The sequence below is a fragment of the Pipistrellus kuhlii genome, unplaced genomic scaffold (genome assembly GCF_014108245.1).
Source record: "Pipistrellus kuhlii isolate mPipKuh1 unplaced genomic scaffold, mPipKuh1.p scaffold_m20_p_18, whole genome shotgun sequence".
NCBI lineage: Eukaryota > Metazoa > Chordata > Mammalia > Chiroptera > Vespertilionidae > Pipistrellus > Pipistrellus kuhlii.
Window position 1 is genome coordinate 25,195,975 of NW_023425493.1, and position 20,426 is coordinate 25,216,400.

Below are 20,426 nucleotides of genomic sequence, written 5' to 3' on the forward strand. Positions count from 1 at the left end.
GGCAGAGGTTTGCATTCAGACAGAGGATCAGACGTCAGCCGAGCCTGAGATTTCTCAGCAGCAGCAACAGGAGAAGCGGAGAGACCTCGGAATCCGGAGGGAAAGTGTTTCTAACGTAAATGACGCCCCAGCCAAACCAGCCGTGAAGAGGGGGTTGGATACGGAGCACGCTGAGTCACTCAGTGACAGAAACACAGCCCCCGCCTGTGTTTTTCAGGAAGCTCTTGGAAGCATGCCTGCACAGAGAAACAGAAAGAAATGAGACATGGCATCCAGGAAACGGGCCCTGACACAGGAAAGGGGAAGGTGAAGAGAGCTCTGAGGCAGCAGCTGGGCACCTGGCCACCGTGGCTCCGCTGGTTGGAGCTGCCTCTCGTGCACCTAAGAGTCTTGGGTTCGATTCCCGGTGAAGGTACATGCAGGAGAAAGCTGATTGATGGTGAGACATCGATGTTTCTCTCTCCCTAAAATCAATAAAAACATATCCTCAGGTGGGGATAAAAAAAAGAGAAAAAGACCAACGGAGATTAGAGCAGAGGCGTGAGGGCTGCAGGAAGTCTCCCCAAGAGCAAGGGCCCAGGCGGCCTGGTGCGTCTGACCGTGTGGGGAGGGGGACTGAGCAGAGAGTCTGAGGATAAGTTAGCAACAAGGAAAATAAGTAAATGAAAGAACGCAGGGATGTTTTATATTTAAATCCATTTCTGAATAGGAAATACATTCACATGGTTGAAAATCAAAATTATCCATCTCCCTCCAGACAGGTAGCCATTTTTGTTAGTAACTTTCAAGGTTTTTTTTTCTTTTTTTTAAATAATTGTGATAAAAGGCATATAACAGCCAAAACCAGTTTGGCTCAGTGGATAGAGTGTCGGTCTGCGGAATGAAAGGTCCCGGGTTCGATTCCGGTCAGGGGCATGTACCTTGGTTGCGGGTACATCCTCAGTGTGGGGTGTGCAAGAGGCAGCTGGTCGATGATTCTCTCTCATCGACGTTTCTAACTCTCTATCCCTCTCCCTTCCTCTCTGTAAAAAAATCAATAAAATATATATATTAAAAAAAAGCACACAACCATTGCAACCATGTTTAAGTGTACAGTTCATGAGTGTCGACCACATTTCATAGTGTTGTTTTCCAGTTTTTTTTAAATAAGGTCCAAGTAAATATATAGATAGATAGATATAGATAGATATAGATAGATATAGATATAGGTAGACAGATATATGCCTAAGTGACCATTATGACCAAATGACTGGAATAATCAGTCGACCAGTTGCTATGATGCGCACTGACCACCAGGGGGCAGATGCTCCATGCAGGAGCTACCCCTGGTGGTCAGTGCACTCCCACAGCCAACCTCCCCCGCCCGCCCCCCCCCATCGCCAGCCAGGCCAAGGGTCCGCCACCTCTGCACGAACTCCTGCTCCGGGCCTCTCACACCAATATACGCTCTCATTGTTCTTGCATTCTATACACATTGTTCTACGCTTTGCTGTTTCCTCTTTACGTTATATTCTGGAGCTCTTTCCACGGAAGGCTTCTCATTCTTTGGTCCAGCGGCTCAGCGCTCCATTGTGTGCGTGTGCAGGAGTTTGTTGGACCCGGTCTCCATAGGAAGACACTTGGGTTTATTCCAACACGTTCCCACCTTGAAAGAATGCCCCGGCGAGCGCCTGTACGCAGCATTGTTCCCCGTGTGTGCCCACAGAGCTGCAGGACAAGCGCCCAGAGGCGGGCTGCTGGACTAAAGGGTAAACGCATTTGCAATTTTGCTTGATGCCTCCAGACCTCCCTTCACCTCTTTGCCTTCCACCGCAAAGCGCCTGCTCCCTGAAGCCTCGTCAACAGACGGGGCGGGAGCTGGTGGAACACTGCCAAGCTGATCAATGCAGAATGCTGTCTCGCGGTAGTTTTGCTTTTCATTTATCTTGCGTGTGAGATGGAGCATGCGTTTTTGTTTTTATTTTTTACAAATTTAAAGCCATTCGCACCTCTTTTCTTTTTCATGAGGCAGTGATGAGCTGTGTATTTCAAGCCTGTCGCGGACGGCCAGAACGGTCACTTTCTTCCTAAAACACTAACAAAATGGTAACAAATTCCGCTCGAAGTCCTGCCAGCGTGGCGCAGTGGGTGAGCATCGACCTAAGAACCAGGAGGTCACAGGTCTGTTCCCAGTCGGGGCACGTGCCTGCGTTGCGGGCTGGATCCCCACAGCGTGAGGGGTGAGGGAAGCAGATGATCGATGGTTCTCTCTCATCGTTGATGTTTCTGGCTCTCCCCCCGTCCCCGTTCCTCTCTGAAATCAATTTTAAAATCCTGCCTGAGGTTGTGTGCGGTGTTTTTCCTGTTTCCCTGACGTGGTTATAAATTTTAAAAAAGTGCAGATGTTCAGGGTCTCTCTTCTCTGCCGCGGCTGTGTTCCACCCTTCTGTTAGGTTGTTCTTATTGTTCCTTTTATGCTATTGTGTTTTTTTTAAATATATTTTTATTGATTTCAGGGAGGAAGGGAGAAGGAGAGATAGAAACATCAGAGATGAGAGAGAATCATTGACCGGCTGCCTCCTGCATGCTGCCTCCTGGGGATCAAGCCCGCAACCAGGAATTGAACCACGACCTCCTGGCTTACAGGTTGACCCTCAACCACTGAGCCACACCGGCTGGGCCCAGTTAGGGCTTTTTGAAAAGCAAACTAATCACGTTTGCAGAGAAGTCTCTTCCAAAGTTATAGGCCAACTTCGGAATCTGGCCATGATGGAGTCTCAGGGCCCACCATCCTCAGCCCCACTGTATTAAACAACATGAAAAGGACAGACTCGCCCTGGCTGGTTTGGCTCAGTGGATGGAGTGTTGGCCTGTGGACTGAAGCGTCCCAGGTTCAGTTCCCGTCAAGGGCACAAACATACTTTTTCCTTATTTAAAATTCTCTTTCAATGACAGTCGAAGGACTAAAGCAAAAACACTGTGTGTGTGGGATTCATAGAATCCAGAGAAATGAAACGCAGGACATCCATCGCACAGAGGCGGGGAGGTGGGGGATAGAAGGAGGGGTTACACTCTGAGTGAAGGGGGGGATATTGGAGAAGCCAGACTAACTACGGTACGTTAAGACGCATCCTGTCCTGGAGGAGCCAGGAAGAAAATTAAAATACAGCTTAATGCGCCACTGAAGGAGCTGGAAGGGAGTCCCGGCCGCAGGCACGCTCAGGGGCAGCCGCGGCTGCCCTCCCTGCAGACAGAGCACGTGGGTGGGTCCTCGCCCGGGCCCTGCAGGCGCCAGAGGTTCGGGACAGAATAACAGGCGCTGACTCCGACCGGACTGGACCGTCGGGGAAAAGCTTCCTCTCCTGCCACCTTCTGGCGGTAAATACAGCCTGTCCTTTTTTTTTTCTTTAACTCAGGCCTCTGATGAAGGGCTTTTGGCTAAAAGAGAACCCGTCTCCTCTGAGCCCCCAGCGCTGCCACGGTCTCCCCGCTTCCAGCCTCTGGAGACTCAGAAGATGCTCCGCTTCCCGGCACCGGGACCAGAAGAGGCTGCCCCGGACAGGTACCCGCAGGGCGTGAGGGAGCCGCCAGGGGGCGCCGTGCACAGGCCGGGAAGGTGCCCGCAGGCCGTGCTGGGAGGGCGGACCCAGAGCCCCCCAGGGGAAGGGCGGGCACAGAGGCGCCCTGTGAGTGGGGATGTTTGCGTGGCTGCGTATATCCTGAAACATAAACATGGCAGCCTCTGGCCTTTTGGTGATGCCACCCCCCTGACAGGCCTGCCTACCCTCCTGCTGGCCCCCGTCCGCACCCACACCCTCGCTGGCACTCTGCCAACCATGGCTTCAGCCTCCTCTCCCCCGAAGCCTCCCTGACAGCTCTGCCCACAGGCCTAGCAAACGGCCCTTTTATTCCGGGCGGCACAGGGGGCCTGCAGGTCTGCAAAGTAGATGTGGGGCCACGGCCCCCCCATGGAGTGGGGCAGGCTCTGTGGTCCTTCCCTGAGTCCCTCCCAGGCCCCTCCTGACCCCTCTCTCCACACCACAGGCATGCACGCGTGCGGGCACACACACGCGCACACACACACACACATGCACACGTGTGCAAGCATGTCTGTGGTGTAGAGAGAGGGGTTGCTCTGGTCCCAAGCTCACTCTTCACCAGCACATGGCAGGGGTGAGGGTAATGGGGAGGGGGGTTCGTAGGAACCTGGTAGGAGCTGGTGGATGCGGCTCTGACTGACGCCCGGGTCTCTGTGCCTGTGGATGTGAGGGAGACGCCCTGATTCCCTCTGAGTTAGTGGCCGCGTCTGGGTACCCCCTTGGGGCCCTAGGAGTGGCTCTGAGTCCTGTGTGGCTGTGGACGTGACCTGTGGGTTTCCAGGCTGCGGGTGTGGCCCTGCTCCCCGCACCCGCTCCCGCCTCCCCACAGCCTCCCGGACTCCGGACTCTGCCCCTGGGTTGGTGCTGCCGACTGGCACCTGCTGGGTGCCAGGCCGCACGGGCGGGCGCCCAGCCCGGTGCCCTGGGTGCGGTGTGGCGCTCCTGTGTGTGCCGCTGGGGGAGGTGTGAGCGTGGCTGTGAGTCTGGGACACGCAGGCTCAGAGTGTGCAGAGGAGGCGGCGCTCAGCGCCCTGCCCGGTGGGAAGGGAAGGTGCCCCTCGGCCGGAGGCCCCTCCCCCGTCAGCTGTGTAAACAGAGCCGGGCCTGCCTCTCTGGGGCCCCTTTAGGGCTGTCCGCCCCCGCCCCTCCCCCAGCAGCTGGCGGGCTGTGTGGGGTTGAAGGTTGTGAGGTTGTATAACTGGGTGTGAACTGACGGGTGCCCTGAGGGTCCCCGGCCAGCCTGTCAGGGGAGCGGGGACCAGGCCCGCACAGAGCTCTCCCGGGTGCCCCCCCTTTATAGCCAGGCCTGGCGACAGCCCTGTAATTAGCCGGGCCAGACACGGTGGTGAAAGCCCAGAATCTGGCAGCTGCCCCTCAGGGGAGGGACAGGCTCTGCACACACACACACACCCCCCGCCCTGCCCACCTCAGAGGTCAGATGCCCCGGGTCGGACCCCAAGCCGGCCAACCCGGGTTCTGCCCGAAGCGGCTCTTCCCGCCCCAGGCCCAGCACCTCTGGGCCATTCCCCGTGTCAGCGCCATGCCTCCCGGTCCCTCTCCGGGGCTGAGCCACCCGGCCTGTGTGGCCCACCACGCCCCACCTGTGTCTTTCATGCCAGCCTGTGCCCCCACCCAGCCCTTGTCCTTCATCCCCACCCGTGACCCTGTGTCCCAGCCCAGGCCTCCTGGTCCTCACTCATCTTCCTTCATCCCAGTCCCTGTCTGCTTCCAGCCATGCCACCGCCACACCCACCCACGACCCTGTCCTTCCAGCCCCGCCAGCGGGGCAGCACAGAGAGGCCGTGGCTCTGGGGCTGAGTGAGTGGCTCCCAAGAGCTGGACAGATGTGAACGGGGCCCAAGTCCACTCCCAACCCCTCAGACCCGTGGTCTGCAAACTGCGGCTCTCGAGCCGCATGCGGCTCTCTGGCCCCTTGAGTGTGGCTCTTCCACAGAATGCCACGGCCTGGGTGAGTCTATGTGGAAGAAGTGGCGTTAGAAGAAGTTTAAGTTTAAAAAATGTGGCTCTCAAAGGAAATGTCAATCCTTGTACTGTTGATATTTGGCTCTGTGGACTAATGAGTTTGCCAACCACTGCCGTTAGTCTCTAGAACTGGAGGGAGGGAGGAGGGGGTGTGGGGGAGAAAAGCTAAGATGGAGGGTGGGCTGGGACCTCCCCCTCCTGCCCCAGAGAACAGTCTTAGGCATCATTTCCTCCAACACAACCCCCTGCTCAGCCCCCACAGCCCGCCCCTGCCCGCCCCTGTTGACTTCAGAAGCATCCAAACCTGTAGATAGTTTTTAAAAATAATTTTATTTTTAATTACAGTTGACACACCATATTATATTAGTCTCCAGTGAGCACCCCAGGCATTAGACATTATCAAACTTCCTAAGGGATCATCCCAAAGAGCCTCCTATCTACCTGACACCACACAGTCATTAGGATGTTGTTGACTGTATTCTCTGTGCTGTACTTTAGACCCCTATGACTACACAGTAACTGCCAATTTGTACTTCTAAATCCCTTCCCCTCTCCACCCCTTCCCTCAACCCCCTCCCATCTGGCTACTGTCAAAATGTTCTCTGTATTTATGAGTCTGTTTCTGTTCTGCTTGTTCATTTATTTTGATTTTCAGATTCAGTTGTTGACAGGTATGTATTTATTGCCATTTTATTGTTCTTTTTTTCTTCCTCCTCCTCCTCCTCCTCCTCCCCTTCCTCCTCTTCCTCCTCCCCTTCCTCCTCCTTCTCCTCCCCTTCCTCCTCCTCCTCCTCCTCTTCCTTATTCTTCTAAGACCTTTGCACATTTCATGTAATACTGGTTTTATGGTGATGAATTCCTTTAGATTCTTCTTGTCTGTGAACCTCTTTACTTGACCTTCAATCCTGAATGATAGCTTTGCTGGGTAGAGTAACATTGGTGGTAGATCCTGGCTTTTCATCACTTTGAATATTTCTTGCCTGTACTCCCTTCTGGCCTGCAAAGTTTCTGTTGAGAAATCAGTCTTCTGGGCGCTCCCTTGTAGGTAACTCATGGCTTTTCTCCTGCTGTTTTTAAGATTCTCTCTTTGTCTTTAACCCGTGGCTTTGTAATTATGATGTGTCTTGGTGTGGGCCTCTTTGGGTTCATCTTGTTAGGGGTGCTCTGCACTTTCTGGACTTGTATGTCTCTTTCTTTCACCAGATAAGGCAAGTTTCCTGTCCTTTTTTCAGATAGGTTTTTAATTTCTTGTTCCTTCTCTTCTTCCATCACCTCCCAGATGCAAATGTTGGTACACTTGAAGTTGTCCCAGAGGCTCCTTACACTTTCCTAAATTTTTTCCTATTTGCTGTTCTGACGGGGTGTTCCTTGCTTCCGAATCGCTGACAGGATCCTCGCTGTCCTCTCCTCTGCTGTTGTTTCCTGTGAACTGTCGCTTCAGGTCGTGTACCCTTCCCTTCGGACGGGCCCTCGCTCCTGTTGTTGCTGTTCTCACCGAGTTCCTTGGGCGTCCTTGTCGGCCTTGTTTTGAACTCTGCCATCTGGTAGTTCGCTTGCTTCCGTTTCATTTAGTTCTTTTTCTTTTCTGGGGATTTCTTCTGTTCTTTACGACATGTTTCGGTGTCCCCGCATTTTGGTTGCTTCCCTCGTTGGTTTTATGTAGTGGGCGGGGCTGCGATGCGTCCTGGGCTCGGTGGAGTGGTCTACCCTAGCAGCTGGCCCTGTCCCGTAGGGCCCAGTGGCTCCGCCTCCCAGCCACTGAGCAGCACTCCAAGTGCGCCTCTGTGTGGGCTGAGGGTACCGTCCCGCGTCCCTGAGCCCGATTGGTGTCACTGGGAGGGATGGACCTCCAGGCCCAGCGGCTGTGAGGACCAGAGCCAGCCCAGGCTCCCTGGGCTCCTTCTGCAGGTCCCTGGTCGCAGGGCCTCCATTCAGCCAGATTCAGGTGGTTCTGGACGGTGGTGGTTGTGCGTTTCAGTTGTAATTCTGGTGTGGCCGTGGGAGCGTGGCGAGGGCGGCATTTGCCTACACCGCCATCGCGACCCTCCTCCGAGCCTGCAGGAGCCGTCACAGGAGGCGCCTGGGCCAGACTGGGGACACCCACCGGGGAACGCGCTCTCCGATGCTCCGAGAAGAATCGTTTGTGTGAGAGTCGGGAGGAAACAGGAGACGGGGACGGCGCGGTGGGGATTGGATTACAGGACGCTTAACGAGATTATCCGCCCTCCAGAGGGTGGTTAGGCTTATTCCAGAGGTGTGTTAGCCTAGATACGCAGGGACACTGGACAGGGCTTGCTTAAGGCAAAGATAAAGCATTTACTAAAGAAGTTCTAAGGGACAGAAAAAATAATTTAAAAAAAAAAAACACAAAAAAGTATATGCCTGAGGCATGACTACCCACCGTGAGCTGCCAGTTAGACATGTGGGTCACATGGCCCTGCCAGGTTTCTTCCTGTGGAACCCCTTTTCTCTGGTCCACACCCCAGCCCGGGGACAAGGCTTGAACTCAAATTGAGATGCAGATGCGCCTGCCCTTCCCCCAGCCCACAGCGAGGGGAGGGGCCTCCCTGGAGGAGGAGGGCCTGGTTCTGAGCCGACCCCTCAAGCCAGCGTCTGTGCTCAGCACTGGCTGTTGCTGTTGTTTCTTTTTTGTTTGTTTGTTTGTTTGTTTTTATCATTATTGATTTTTTACAGAGAGGAAGGGAGAGGGACAGAAAGTTAGAAACATCGATGAGAGAGAAACACCGATCAGCTGCCTCTTGCACCCTCCCTACTGGGGATGTGCCCGCAACCAAGGTACATGCCCCTGACCGGAATTGAACCTGGGACCCTTCAGTCCGCAGGCTGATGCTCTGTCCACTGAGCCACACGGGTTTCAGTGCTGTTGTTTCTTACCCTGGGGAGGGAGGGCAGCGGGGCACAGTGTGCCCAGGGAGAGCCCTGGGAGTGCCAGCCTGTGCTGGTGCGAGCGCCTTTGTGGAGCATCCAGGAGACACACAGCCTGCTCAGCTCACTGAACCCCCTTGCCTGCGGGCCCTGGGCTTCCGGGTGGGGGCAGCACAACCACAAATGCCCCGGTGCTGGGTGCCATCTGGCACCCGCGGACTCTAAGGCACCTGGGTCAGGTGTGGGAGCAGGAAGGAGGCGGCCGAGCCTGGCCCTCCCCTTCCTGTCTCTGTCCTGTTGCCACCTGCCTCGGTCCCTGCAGTCTTCCTCTCAGCCTCGTGGCCAATGCCCCTGTTTCGTTCCGGTCTCTCCCGCCCCTCCCTGTCCATCGTCAGAGGCGCTGAGTCTGCACTGTGGGCCCCGCCTGACCCTCCCCACCCCACCCCAACCCCCAGGCCCTGCCGCTGGGGTCATCTCACTCCTGCCCCTGAGCCAGGGCTCAAGGTCACTGGTCTCCCTCTACCTACGTGCTGGCCCCTCACCCCAATGCTCACCCGTCACCTCACTTTCCTTAGTGCTGGAAGCCCGTCTGAGGGAGATCCCAGCGGGACCCAGAGCTTCCCAGAGCCCCTGCCCCAGGGCAGGTGAAGAGGGATCTCAGGTAGGTGGTGCCCCCTCCTCAGACATCAGCCCCAGGTGCCCGGGAAGGCACAGCAGAGGATGATTTAAAAAAAGAAAAAAAGATGGGGGTCACGACCCGGAGTCCAGGGCTGGCTCTGCCACGAACATCTGAGAGACGTGGCCAGTTCGCGTGCTCCGAGTGAGCCTCAGTGTTCCCACCTGAAATGGGGTTCGGACCAGCTCGCCCAGCCCCTGTCTGAGGTCCTGGGTGTCTCTCCCCGAACCCTGAGCGGCCTTGCTGGAGGGGTCGGGCGGCAGACGGGATTGTGGGAAAGGCTGCGGGTGCCCGGGGTCCCAGCCAGACCCACGCTGAGCGCCAGCGTGCCAGGAAGTGTGGCCCCAGCCAGGGACAGGGCCTCTCAGACCCCGTGTTCCCGCTGGCGCGTTGGGTGGGAAGGCCCCAGGGCACACAGGTGCTCCGCAAACGGGAGCGGCTGGACCTAGTCCTGACTCCAGATGCCGGCCTTCTCCCAGTCTTCCCATTCCTGGATGAAAATATATATAATTGATTTTTTACAGAGAGGAGAGGGATAGAAAGTTAGAAACACTGACCAGCTGCCTCCTGCACCCCCCACCCCCACTGGATATGTGCCTTCTACCAAGGTACATGCCCTTGGCTGGAATTGAACCTGGGACCCTTCAGTCCACGGGCCATGCTCCATCCACTGAGCCAAACCGGACGGGGCCCCATTCCTGGATTTTGGATCCACTGGGCCCTCCGCTCTCAGCCAGCCACACCCTGTCCCATGAGGCCCACTGCTGTAGCTCCTTCGTGGAGCAAACCCACCCTCCCCAGCCTGCGAGGCCTCAGGCCTCTCCCTGCAGGGCCCCAGCTGTGTGCCTCCTGCTGGAGCCGCCTCCCCTGTGCCCAGGAGAAGCTGTGCTTTCCCCGTTCCCGCAGCCTCCCTGGTTACACGGTCACGTGTGTGTGTTATTATACACGTGTGTGATCCCCGTGGACACGTGATAATGGCGAGCGTGTCCGAGGGCAGAGCCCCTCTTCTCTGTATCTGCCCGCACAGAGCATGCCCTCAGCGGGTGCTCACCCCCGTACCCACCGCCGATGGGCCGGGCTGCGCCTGGTTCCTCCCCATCAGCCCCCCCATCCCCACTCCTCCCTGCTCTGCTGGCGGGAGGCCTCCTCACCCTCCAGGGGCGGCTGGCAGTTAATTTCCCATGAGCACAGAGGAGAGACGGGGCCTGTGCCCAGGGACTCCCACAATGCTGCTGGCAGGAGCCCCAGGGCACCCAGGGGGGCACTCACCCAGGACCCACACAGTGGCCATGGGAGACGAGTCCCCGGGGTGCAGCGCTCAGCATGAGGGAAAGGCACCCTCCCCCGGCCGCCTGGGCAGGCAGAGGCTGAGCGATGTTGGCCCGTCAGCTCGCCCCACGCAGTGCCCGCCTGTCCGCCCGGCCTCATGGGGCCTGGACGGGGCAGCCGCTCCTCAGAGCAGCCGGGGACGTCTCCCCCCTCCCCTCCCCCACAAGCTGCCGAGAGGTGCGGCCCGGCTCCGGCTAACGCTCAGCCCTCTGGCCACAACATTTGGAACCAATAAAACAAATGTACAAAGGAAACCAGTTCTATTGAAACAGTTATCAAAGCATTTACTTTTTTTTTTTTTTTTTTTTGGCATAATGATAGGCTTTTATTAACACAGTAAAAACAAGGGAGGTCTACTAACTAGCTGCCTTGTTGTCATTTCAAAGGAGTGTGTGGAGAGTAAGCGCTATCTGGAGATATCTCCAAACACCACAACGCGGTCGGAAAACATCTATGATTATTTCTGTTGCTCCTGAAGTCACAGGTGCTGTTAGCTACAGTGGCTTGCTGCCCGAGTCCATAAGAGGAGCTTACGTTCCAGCTACAGGTGAGGGAAAATAAAGGTCTCATTCTCTTCCTATCTAGGTTCACGCCGGAAGTGGGAAGAAGAGGAGAAATCCGTCCTCGATTGAGCCTTACACGCCTGTCACTTAATCCGTACACTGGCCTGGAGAGAGACTGTTATAACTCGGGTTTTCTTTTTAATTGATGTTTTTTTTCTTGAGAGAGAGAAACATGAATGTGTTGTCATTCCACGTATTAATAAACTCAGCGGTTGATTCTTGCATGTGCCCTGACGGGGACTGAACCCCGAAAGCCTGGTGCATCCAACAAGGGGCTACGGCGGGGCAGTAACGGGGTTCCCTCAGGGGAGCCCAGGCCCAGGGAAGCTGCCCCGAGTCCTCCCAGCCCAGCGGGAGCCCCCGCGGCTCCCCCACACAGAGCTGCCCCTGAAGGTACGTTCCAGAGCAAGGTGCCCCGCGTCCCCCCGGCCCCGTATCCCCTCCCCACAGAGGCCCCGTTACCTCGGGGAGGGCTCATGCCCCCTGGAAACCACGCACACTCGTTTTTGTCTCCAGTTTATTTTTTTAGACTAAGAGCAGAGTATGAAAGTCACAGCCAAAGCACTTGAAAAAGGCCCAGGAGGATGGGTGGGGACCACAGAGATGGACGAGGCAGGTCCCGGGAGCTGGGGCCCGGCTCGGGGCTGGAGGGGGACGGGCGCGGTGTCTCACGGTCTCCAAAAGTGTCTGTGCGTTGCATAGGTCTTGTCTTCACGGAAGACAGAAGAGGGGCCAGGGGGCCCCCGGTGGGGAGGGGGCCGAGCCTGGTGGGGAGGGGGCCCGAGGTTGGAAGGGGGGGTCAGGGGAGGCTGGGGGTGAGGAGGGGAGGGACTGTCTGTCTGTACATTATATATAGAGAGATAGAGCTGTACATGTCTGTCTGCCTGGCACCCGGTGCCCACCCCTTGTCACCCTCTGCCACTGCCCACCCCCCAGGGGTGCTGCTTGTAAACTTGGATTCCATCCAAACCACAGTCCTGGGGGTGGGCGTGGGGGGAGGAGGACGTGCTTATTGCTGTAAACAGGGTAGGGGCGGCGGCCGGTGCCACCCCCTCGCCCACCTGGTCCCCTCCCGGCGCCCTGCCCCTGGGAGAGAGGGGTGGGTGGGGGCGTCCCCCACGCTTCCGTTTGCTCTCTTTGGGGCACGTTGGTCTCTCCGGGGGAGCGAAGAGGGGGGCGCCGGGGTCAGAGAAAGGTGCCAGGGGTCAGGGAGTCCTGAGCACTACCTTTGATGGCCCCCTCCCCCCGTTTGGTACCAAACCATCGCCCAAGCCGTCAGGCCACGGGGGCCCGCGGCTGTCCCTGCGCCTGGCCCGCTAGTGACGCGCGGAGGGAGGGGGCAGAGGGACGGCGCGGGTGTATGGTGCAGACACCCCACTTCCAGCCGCCGGAGGGGGGGTCTAGGCCTCTGGCCAAGGCTTCCCTGGGAGAGGCCAAGGTCTCCCTGTCTGGGCCCGCCCCCGCCCCGTCCCCCGTCCCCCGCATGGAGGAGCGGGCAGAGCTAGGAGGCCAGGAGCGTCATGAGGAAGAAGGCGATGCCCACCGCCAGGGGCAGGTGTTCCCGCTTGGGGCTGGTCCCGCTGATGCTCTTCTCAAGCTTGGGCACCTGGGCGTTCTCCCCCTCGAAGTCCTCTGTGGAGAGAGGGGAGACAGGCAGGTGAGGGCGGGCTGGGCGCCAGGGCGGCGGTGGCGGCGGCGGCAGCAGGGGAGCGGGGACGTGGCGCCCACGGCGGCGGGAGGGATGGGTGTCGGGGGGAGTCATGCGAGGTGAGCAGGCACCGGGCGGGGACTGCGGTTCCAGCAGTGGCCACCAGAGGGCGCTGCGAACTCACCCAGCACGTTGATCTTCACATTGGGGCCCATGGTGAACGGGGGGAGAGTGGGGACCGGCTTCTCCCCGGAGTGCGCTGCTGCGGGGTAGGGTGTGGGTGGGGAAAGAGGAGGGGGGGAGAGTCAGGGCCAGGATCCCCTCCCCCTGCTACAGCTGGGGAGCGAGTCCCCCTCTGCTGTGCCCTCCGCCCTCCCCCCGGGAAGCCAGGGGAGCCCCGAAGCGGGGGAGCCGAGGATGGATGGATGGGGTGGCGGCTGGGCGCCGGGTGCACTCACTGGAGGCGCAGCAGACGAACACCTTCATCCTCAGACACTTCCAGTGCAGGTTGTGGGTGGGCGTGGCTGGGGGGGGGGGACACGGAGCCTGAGCGGCCTGCTCCTTCCCGGCTGGCACCGGGCGTCCTCCCGGGGGTCCCCTGCTTCCCTCACTGCCCCTCCCGGGGGGTCCCCTGCCCCCCTGACTGCCCCTCCCGGGGGCCCCTGCCATGGCTCCCGGACACTATGGACACGGGCCACGAGGCTCAGCTGTCAGCGCCAGAGCCCCTTGGTTCCTAGAACGCAGCGACCCAGACCCCTGAGGTCCCACCCCTGGGAGGTTCCGCCCAGAAAGTGGCTCCGACCCAAACTGTGGATGCACCGAGCACCTCTCAGCCCCTCTACACGATCTGGGAACTGACATCCCGAGCCGCTCCCTGCCCAAACCCCATAGCGGGCATCCCTCCCAGCGGCCCGATGCCCGCCCCCCGCCCGGGGACCCCCCCGCCCGGGGCCCCGCACTCACAGATGTAGTAGTACTCGTGGCCCGCGTGGAACTCGTAGCCCAGGGAGAAGGCGCTGTAGCGCTGGAACTTCTCGGAGAACTTGATGGGGCTGTGGGCGGCGCGCGGCCGGTTGCACTCCCAGCGCTTGAAGCCCTGGCTGGCGTTGCAGGCGCGGTAGCCGGCGCGGCTCACCATGTACAGCACGTACTGCTCCGCGCCGCCCGGGCCCGAGCCGTTGTAGTGCGGGCAGTAGATGTCCAGGTAGTCGTTCACGTTCACCTGCACCGTGTAGCCCTCGCGCCGCAGGCTGCGGAGACCGGCCGCGGGTCAGAGAGGAGCAGCCGCCCGGCCACCCGCTCCCGCCGCTCCGCGGCCCTCCCCCCAGGGTCCCCGGGCTTCCCCCCGGCTCCCGGGCGCCCCCTCTCCCCGTGCTGCCTCCCCGGGACCCCCCGCCGCCGCCAGGGCCGCACTCCGTGCAGACTCCGGCCGGCTCTGGGCCTGTCCCGCTGGCGGCCACCAGAGGGCAGACACGGCGCAGGGAAGCCCCGCCGCCTCCCAGGAAAGGAGGCGGAGAGGACGGTGGAGGGAAGGAGGGAACGCCGGCTCTGGTTGCCACAGAAACGGCGCAGGCCCCTGCGATGCCGATACCCAGACCCGGATTTCCTCCCTGCATTCCCCATAATTCACCAGCGGGGCGCGGGGACGGAGCAGGGAGAACAGTGAAAGTGGGAGGACGCCCTCCGGGTGGATAAGCATCCTCCATCCCATCTCCCCGCACGCTTTCCCGCGGCTGCCAGGCCAAGGCCAAGGCCAAGGCCAGTGCGATGGGACCTGCCCTCACTCAAGCATGTAGGCAGGCTTCATGCATATACATGCGTAGTTCCAAGGCACACACACAAACATGGAAATGCTCGGTTGTATGTGTGCTGAACTTGCACACCAGTATTGGTTGACCTCCACAATCTCAAATTCTCCCCCACCCTCTCTCACACACACATACACACACACACACACACACACACACACACACACACGCTTTCTCTAAGGTAACACCGGTCTCTGTACCTGGAGTCCCACTGCCCTCCACCCTGAGGCCATGGCCGTGAGGTCCCCCAGGTGACAATGCACCAGGGCTCTAAGGAGCTCAGTATCAAGGCTCCACCTGGTATCGCACCAGCCCTCCCGAACTTTTGTATCTACCCGTCTCCCTCCATCCTCAGCATGGGCACCACCGTCCCTTCAAGATGCTGGGCAGGGCGGCGGGCCTTGTGCCTAGACAGATGGCTGTTCCTCTTGCTGATCTGGGCCTCCTGTGGGACAGGGGAGCAGATGCTGGGCCCCTTGTAATCCCCACCTGCCTCATTAGCCATCCTCAGAGCACCACTCTTTACCCTGTGGAGGCAGGGATGGGAGAAACACCTGAGGGGAGAGAGAGACTGAGCACCAGGCAGGAATTTCCCCGTTTCCGAAGGGCAGGCATGCATACGCCTTGGCAGTGAGCGGGAGAGTGGGGACACGAGAAGGCAAATGTCAGACACCGGAGTCCCTGGGAACTCCCCGAGGGTCGCCAGGCACCTCCCTGCTCCACGAACAGTAATTAGGTCTCGCAGGGAAAGGCGTTTGGAGGCTCTGCCTGGGAAGGGCCTTGAGGGTCCCTCCCCACCTTACTCTACTTCCTGGGCCCTGCCCGTACCACCCTTCCCCTCCGCGTCCCCTTCCAGGCTGGCAGGAAGGCGGGCGGCGAGCGCTGGCGCTTGGGCGCCCGGTGAGCATGGGCACAGCTTCCCTGAGTCACCAGGAATGCCACGGGCCCCACTCAGTTCCCACGGGAGCGATGGGTCACTCAGGCCCCGCCCTGGCCCTGGCGCTCAGGTGGGCAGGAGAGCGGCCTGGGGCGCTGGGAGCAGGAGAACGGGTTAGACCAGGCCCGGCTCCCGCCGCCACCCTAGGTTTGCCTGCCTCTCTCTCTCTCTCTCTCTCTCTCTCTCTCTCTCTCTCTCTCTCTCTCTCTCTCTCTCTCTCTCTCTCTCGCCAACCCCAAAGGCTGTGTTGTGGGGAGGAGCCGCCGTGGTAGGGGGCCCCGTCTGGAGCGGCTGCCTAGCCACCCTGGGGCCTCTGTCCTTGAGCCTCACCCAGGTCCCAGCCCTGCCCTGGGGGGCCCTCCCTGGGGGGCTGCCCAGTTCCCCCCTCACCAGCAGGGAGTAAGCCAGAGCCAGAGCCATTGCTACAGGGACCTCAGTTCCCCAAGTGGGGTGCTGGGTGACCACCAATGAAGAGCAACCATCTCTCACCTATCCCAGGGTTGGGCTGAAACGCCCCCAAAAAGCTGGGCACGTGGGAGCAAGAGACCTACTTGTGGAATGGCTGTGCCCGGCTGGAATCTGTCGGACCGGGGGCAGAGGGCTGGCTGCCAGGAATCTCGGCCACACTGCTGGAAGCGGGGAGGGGGGAGTGGGGGGGGGGGCTGCTTGGCCTGGGTGCTTTCTGTACATCTCTCCTCCGCCCTCTCTCCATAGTGAAGACCGTGACACCAGGCCCGGTGAAGCTGGCTGCTAACCCCTCCCCTAAGGCTGTGCCTCCCCAGCCTGGAGCCCCGCCCCTGGGAGGGGCTGGGGCGAGCTGGGACCTGGGGATTGGGTGGTACCTGCCCCTTAAGACAGTTCTCTCTTCTCCCTTGCATCATCCCCCTCTAGCCTCCCACGTGTCTCCAATAAAGGCGAGTGTCCACTCACCCCACCTGGAGGGGGTGGCGCCGCGCCCGTTATCCGTCCCTCCTGGCTCTCACCGCCTCCGGTGCGCCTGACTCCCAGCGTTCCGTCTGCAGGGACCGGGTGGTGGGCGGCGGGAGCGCGGGAAGCCGCAAACCTCCACCCCCGCCCCGCGGGGCGATTCGGGGCAGTTACACGGAGTGTCTAAGCCATCGGGGCGCAGGGAGAGGATCCCACAGAGCCCGGATCCGGTTAGATCCCTCCCCCTCCCCTAGGGGTGGGAATGCCGAGCTGGGGAAGCGGAGGGAGCAAGGCTGGGAAGACACCGGGCCGCCTCCTCCCTCCGGCGCGCGCTCCCGAGGCCTCCCTCGTGCGGCTGCTCCTGCCGGCGAGGCCGGACCACGTGTGCGCAACGTGGGGCCGCGCGCCCGGCGGGTGGCGGGTGGCGGGGACGCTCGCGGGGTGGCGGGTGCACACGGACACCCCCGCACCCTCCTGGCTCCCTGGGCCTCGGGACCCCCCACCCCGCCCGGGCCCAGCCCCCGAGCTCCGCGGGCCGGCGACGGCGGGAGAGAATCCGCGCGCCACGCACCCGCCCCTCCTCCTGCGACAGCGGCGGCGGCGGAGGTTTATTGATCTGCAGCGGCGGAGAGGCGCGAGGGCCGCCGAGAGCCAGGCGCGCAGAGCCGAGCGTCTGGAGGAGCACACCGACAGGGAGGGGGGATGCACAGAGACCGGACCCACTGAGAAACCCGGGAGAGGAGGGAGCGAGGCAAGAGAGAGAGAGAGGGACCCTGAAACAGAGAGGACGAGGGAAGCGTGCACATCCAGAGGCTTGGAGAAAGGGGGAGGCATGGAGGCTGGTCCAGGGAGGCCCACACACAGCGGAGACAGAGACAGTGAGGCGCAAAGGAGGTTACCGGCGGCCAGCGAGGGGTGCAAGGCCCCCTCAGTGGCGGGAGGACACAGGGACCCCCGTGGGTGCAGCGGAGACTCAGTAAATGTGTTAAGCAGTGTATGAATGGAAGGCAGGTCAGAGCGGAAGCATCTCAGAGACAGAGACAGGGAGGGAGAGATGTTCCTGTGGCTTGAGAAGGGCGGATGCCAGCACACCTGCTCAGTCTGTAAAGAGACCGAGCCCAGGCCGGGGCGCAGACAGCCTGCCATCGGTTCGCCGCCGCTGCCCCCCCTCCCCCATTCAGTCCCGGGCTCAGGGGCCCCTGAACCTCACACATCCTCCTCTCCAGGCAGCCCGCCCGGCCCGGTGTCTGGACCAGGCCGGGCGCAGGGCTGGCTCCTCCAGGAGGCCACCCGGAGGGGCTGCGTGGGGGCCGCGGGCGGGATGCCGACCTCAGGAGGGCGCAGCCCCCGGGTCTGTCCAAGGAGGCCCCGCACGTGTCCCGCCGGCGCCCTCCCACGTGACCCAGCAGGAGGGGGGTCGCAGGACCCTCCCCACGTGACCCCAGGGCCAGAGACCCTCCGCGTGTGACGGGCGGGAGCCGGCGCCGCTCACGTGACCGGGCCGGGGCGCCTGTGGCTCGGCGGCCCCGCCCCCGCTCGCCGGCCTCCGCTCCCGGCCCGGAGCACGTCGCGCTCACGATTTATGGGGCCGCGGCTGCCGCAGTGAGGGAGCCGGGAGCCCGGCGCCGCGGCAACAAAGGCCGAGGATGGAGGCGGGGGCGGCGGCGGCACCCGGCCCGGCGGGCACCCCCCACCTCCGCCGGCCCCGACCTGCGGGAGCGGGAAAGGCAGAGAGGAGGCCACCGGAGCCCGGGCCCGCATCCTCTCCCAGGGCGTCCACCTGAGCCCAGGTGTATGCGGGGGAGGGGAGGGGAGCTGGTCAACAACACCCCCCCCCCCGACCCTGCCCCCGCCGATCCCATCCCTCGGCCCCGGCCTCCGCTGGGGGCCCGGGATGCCCCAGGCGGCGGGGGACCGGCCCCTCACCTGAGCGCTCTGCTCCCCGCCAGGCCGGAGCGGGCCGAGGGCGGGCTGTGAGCCTGGGGGAGGGGGACAGGCCCCCCGCACCCCCGAGTTCTCCGAGCTCCCCTCCGCGGGGGAGGGGCCGCGCCCCCGCCGAGAGGTTTCCATGGGAAGCGGGAGGGGGCGCCGCGCTCCTCCCCACCCCCCGTCTGACACTCGGGCGCGAGGTGGGAGCGAGGGGGCGGCGCGGAGCCCCAAACAACAAAGAGCCGGGCGGCGGGCGGCAGCCCCTCCCCCGGGAGGCTGGGGTCGCCGCCGCCTGCCCTCCGGGTGCCTCCCCCCGGGGCCTCGCCACGGCCCGGGAGCCGCCCCCGGGGTGGGAGCCAGAGGCAGTGCCGCCGCCCGGGCAGGTGACAGTGACCCCCGCGTCCCCAGGGATCCCCCCGGCACACACACACACACACACACACACACACACACACACACACACGGTGATCCGGAGGAGAAGACAAGGGCAGCCGGGACCGAGCGGGGAGAGAGCCCGGCCCCGCGGCCGGCACCCCGGACCCACAGGCCGCCCGACCCCCGCCCAGCCCGCGGCGCCGGAGCCCCGGGCCCAGACGTGGCCGCCGCAGACACACCAATCACACCCTCAGACACACACGCACACTGACAGCCGCGCACGCCCGCTCACACTGGGAGCCACACGCCATCCAGCCCGGGTGTGTGTGCGTGTGTGCGTGTGTGTGTGTGTGTGTGTGCGTGTGACAAGCCATCTCCCTGCTTCCTCCTCCCTCTCCGCTACCCCGCGTCCTCACCCACCAGCACCCCGGCGACCCCGACCCAGCCGCGGCTCACCCAGCTCACCCAGCCAGGCTCACCCAGCCACACCGCCCGGCAGCCCCTCCACCGCCGTCCCGGGGAGGCACTCAGTCAATCGGACGCCCGGCCTCGGCTCTGGGCCCCACTTCCAAACGCAGGAGTCCGAGACAGAACCCCTTGAAATGCTCAGCATGGAAAACAGGTCATCCCTGCCCCCCACCAAAACGGATGGCCTGCCCCCAGCACGCTGGTGCTCCCCAGCCCCAGCCCGGCGGCGAAGGCTGGGGCGCCGGGGGCCCTGTGCGGTGGGGTGTGCAGAGAAGCCAAGGTGGGGCGGGGGTCCCTGAGCAGCCTGCCCTGCACGGCCAAAGCCGCCTTCCTTCCTATACACCTCCACGGCCTCTCTCAGACGCCCCCGAGCTCCCCATAGAGCGTGCCCCGCTCTCCCTCGCCTCCCAGCACCCAGCGGTGCTCCCGCAGGACTCCCACCTAAGGTCCCCCCGAGCCCACAAGCTTCCCCTTCCCCGACGCGGGACGCGAGCTCCCGCCCGGCCCGGACTCACTGCTGGTTGGAGCTGTTCCAGTACACCGTGTGCCGGTTGCCCAGCGCCCCCCCGGGGCCCGGGGCCAGCAGCGGCAGCAGCGGCACCGGCACGAGCAGCAGCAGAAACAGCAGCAGCAGCGCGGCCGCCGCCATCCCCCGAGCCGCCGCCGCCGCCGCCCCCCGACTGAGCCCCGCGCTCCGGGCTGCTGGCTGCCCAGCTCCCCGCCGCCCGCCGCGGCCGCCGGCCCCGGAGCTCAGGCCACGCCCCCGCCCGCCCCCGCCCCCGCCCCGCGCGCTCCCGAAGCCCCGCCCCGCGCGCTCCCGCAGGCCCCGCCCCTGTGGGCCCGGGCGCGCGGCGCGGGGAGGTGGGACCCGCGCTCCCCGCTCCCCGCGCGCTCCCCGCCTCTCCCCCCCGAGGTCTAACGTGCTGCCGCTGGCCCCAGGCTCTCTGCTCCCTCCGCTGGCGTCCCCACGTGGGTTAGGGAGGCCACAGCGGGATCTGTCTCCACCTGGAGAGCGCGCATTCATTTCTGGGATGGGGTAGAGACTTGAGAAGAAGGTGGGGATCCAGGCCCCCTTAATCCGTGGCACTAGACCCCCTCCGTTTTGAACGGCCTGGCCCTCTGCGCCTTCCATTCCCCTCTTCCCCTGTGAATGGGGAGTCAGGGGGCCCTAGAGGGTGTGGACAAGCCCTCAGCTGGCGCCAGCACCTGACAGCGCCCACCTGAGCTGGAGGCTTGTTTTTCGTCCGGTGGGGGTGGGTGGGGTGGAGGAGCTCAGCCCCCCTCCCCCAAGAATGTCAACCCTGGGTGCTGGAAGGGCA

The 20,426-nt window shown here is 62.2% G+C and overlaps 1 protein-coding gene and 1 long non-coding RNA gene across 3 annotated transcripts in view; one reads left to right on the forward strand and one right to left on the reverse strand.

The window, feature by feature from the left end:
- LOC123652562 overlaps window positions 1-11,237 on the forward strand; it is an 11,549-nt gene extending 312 nt beyond the window's left edge. Inside the window, exons 1-3 of the long non-coding RNA XR_006741984.1 lie at window positions 1-439; window positions 3,396-3,541; window positions 11,038-11,237. The exon at window positions 1-439 is cut by the window's left edge and continues 312 nt beyond it. This is a non-coding gene — a long non-coding RNA (uncharacterized LOC123652562). The remainder of the gene's footprint in view (window positions 440-3,395; window positions 3,542-11,037) is intronic.
- A 287-nt stretch (window positions 11,238-11,524) lies between these two features.
- Window positions 11,525-19,806, reverse strand: EFNA3 (ephrin A3). 2 transcript variants are annotated; one of them, XM_036442443.2, is made up of 5 exons: window positions 19,623-19,806; window positions 13,627-13,913; window positions 13,122-13,187; window positions 12,848-12,925; window positions 11,525-12,647 (listed from the first exon to the last, which is right to left on the reverse strand). In XM_036442443.2, the coding sequence occupies exons 1-5, from the start codon at window positions 19,754-19,756 to the stop codon at window positions 12,517-12,519; spliced, it is 696 nt and encodes a 231-aa protein (XP_036298336.1). In that variant the 5' UTR covers window positions 19,757-19,806; the 3' UTR covers window positions 11,525-12,516. The 2 variants fall into 2 exon arrangements, with proteins under 2 accessions (XP_036298336.1, XP_045439287.1); XM_045583331.1 differs by lacking the exon at window positions 19,623-19,806 and adding an exon at window positions 15,960-16,286.
- Between the last annotated feature and the right edge of the window lie 620 nt (window positions 19,807-20,426).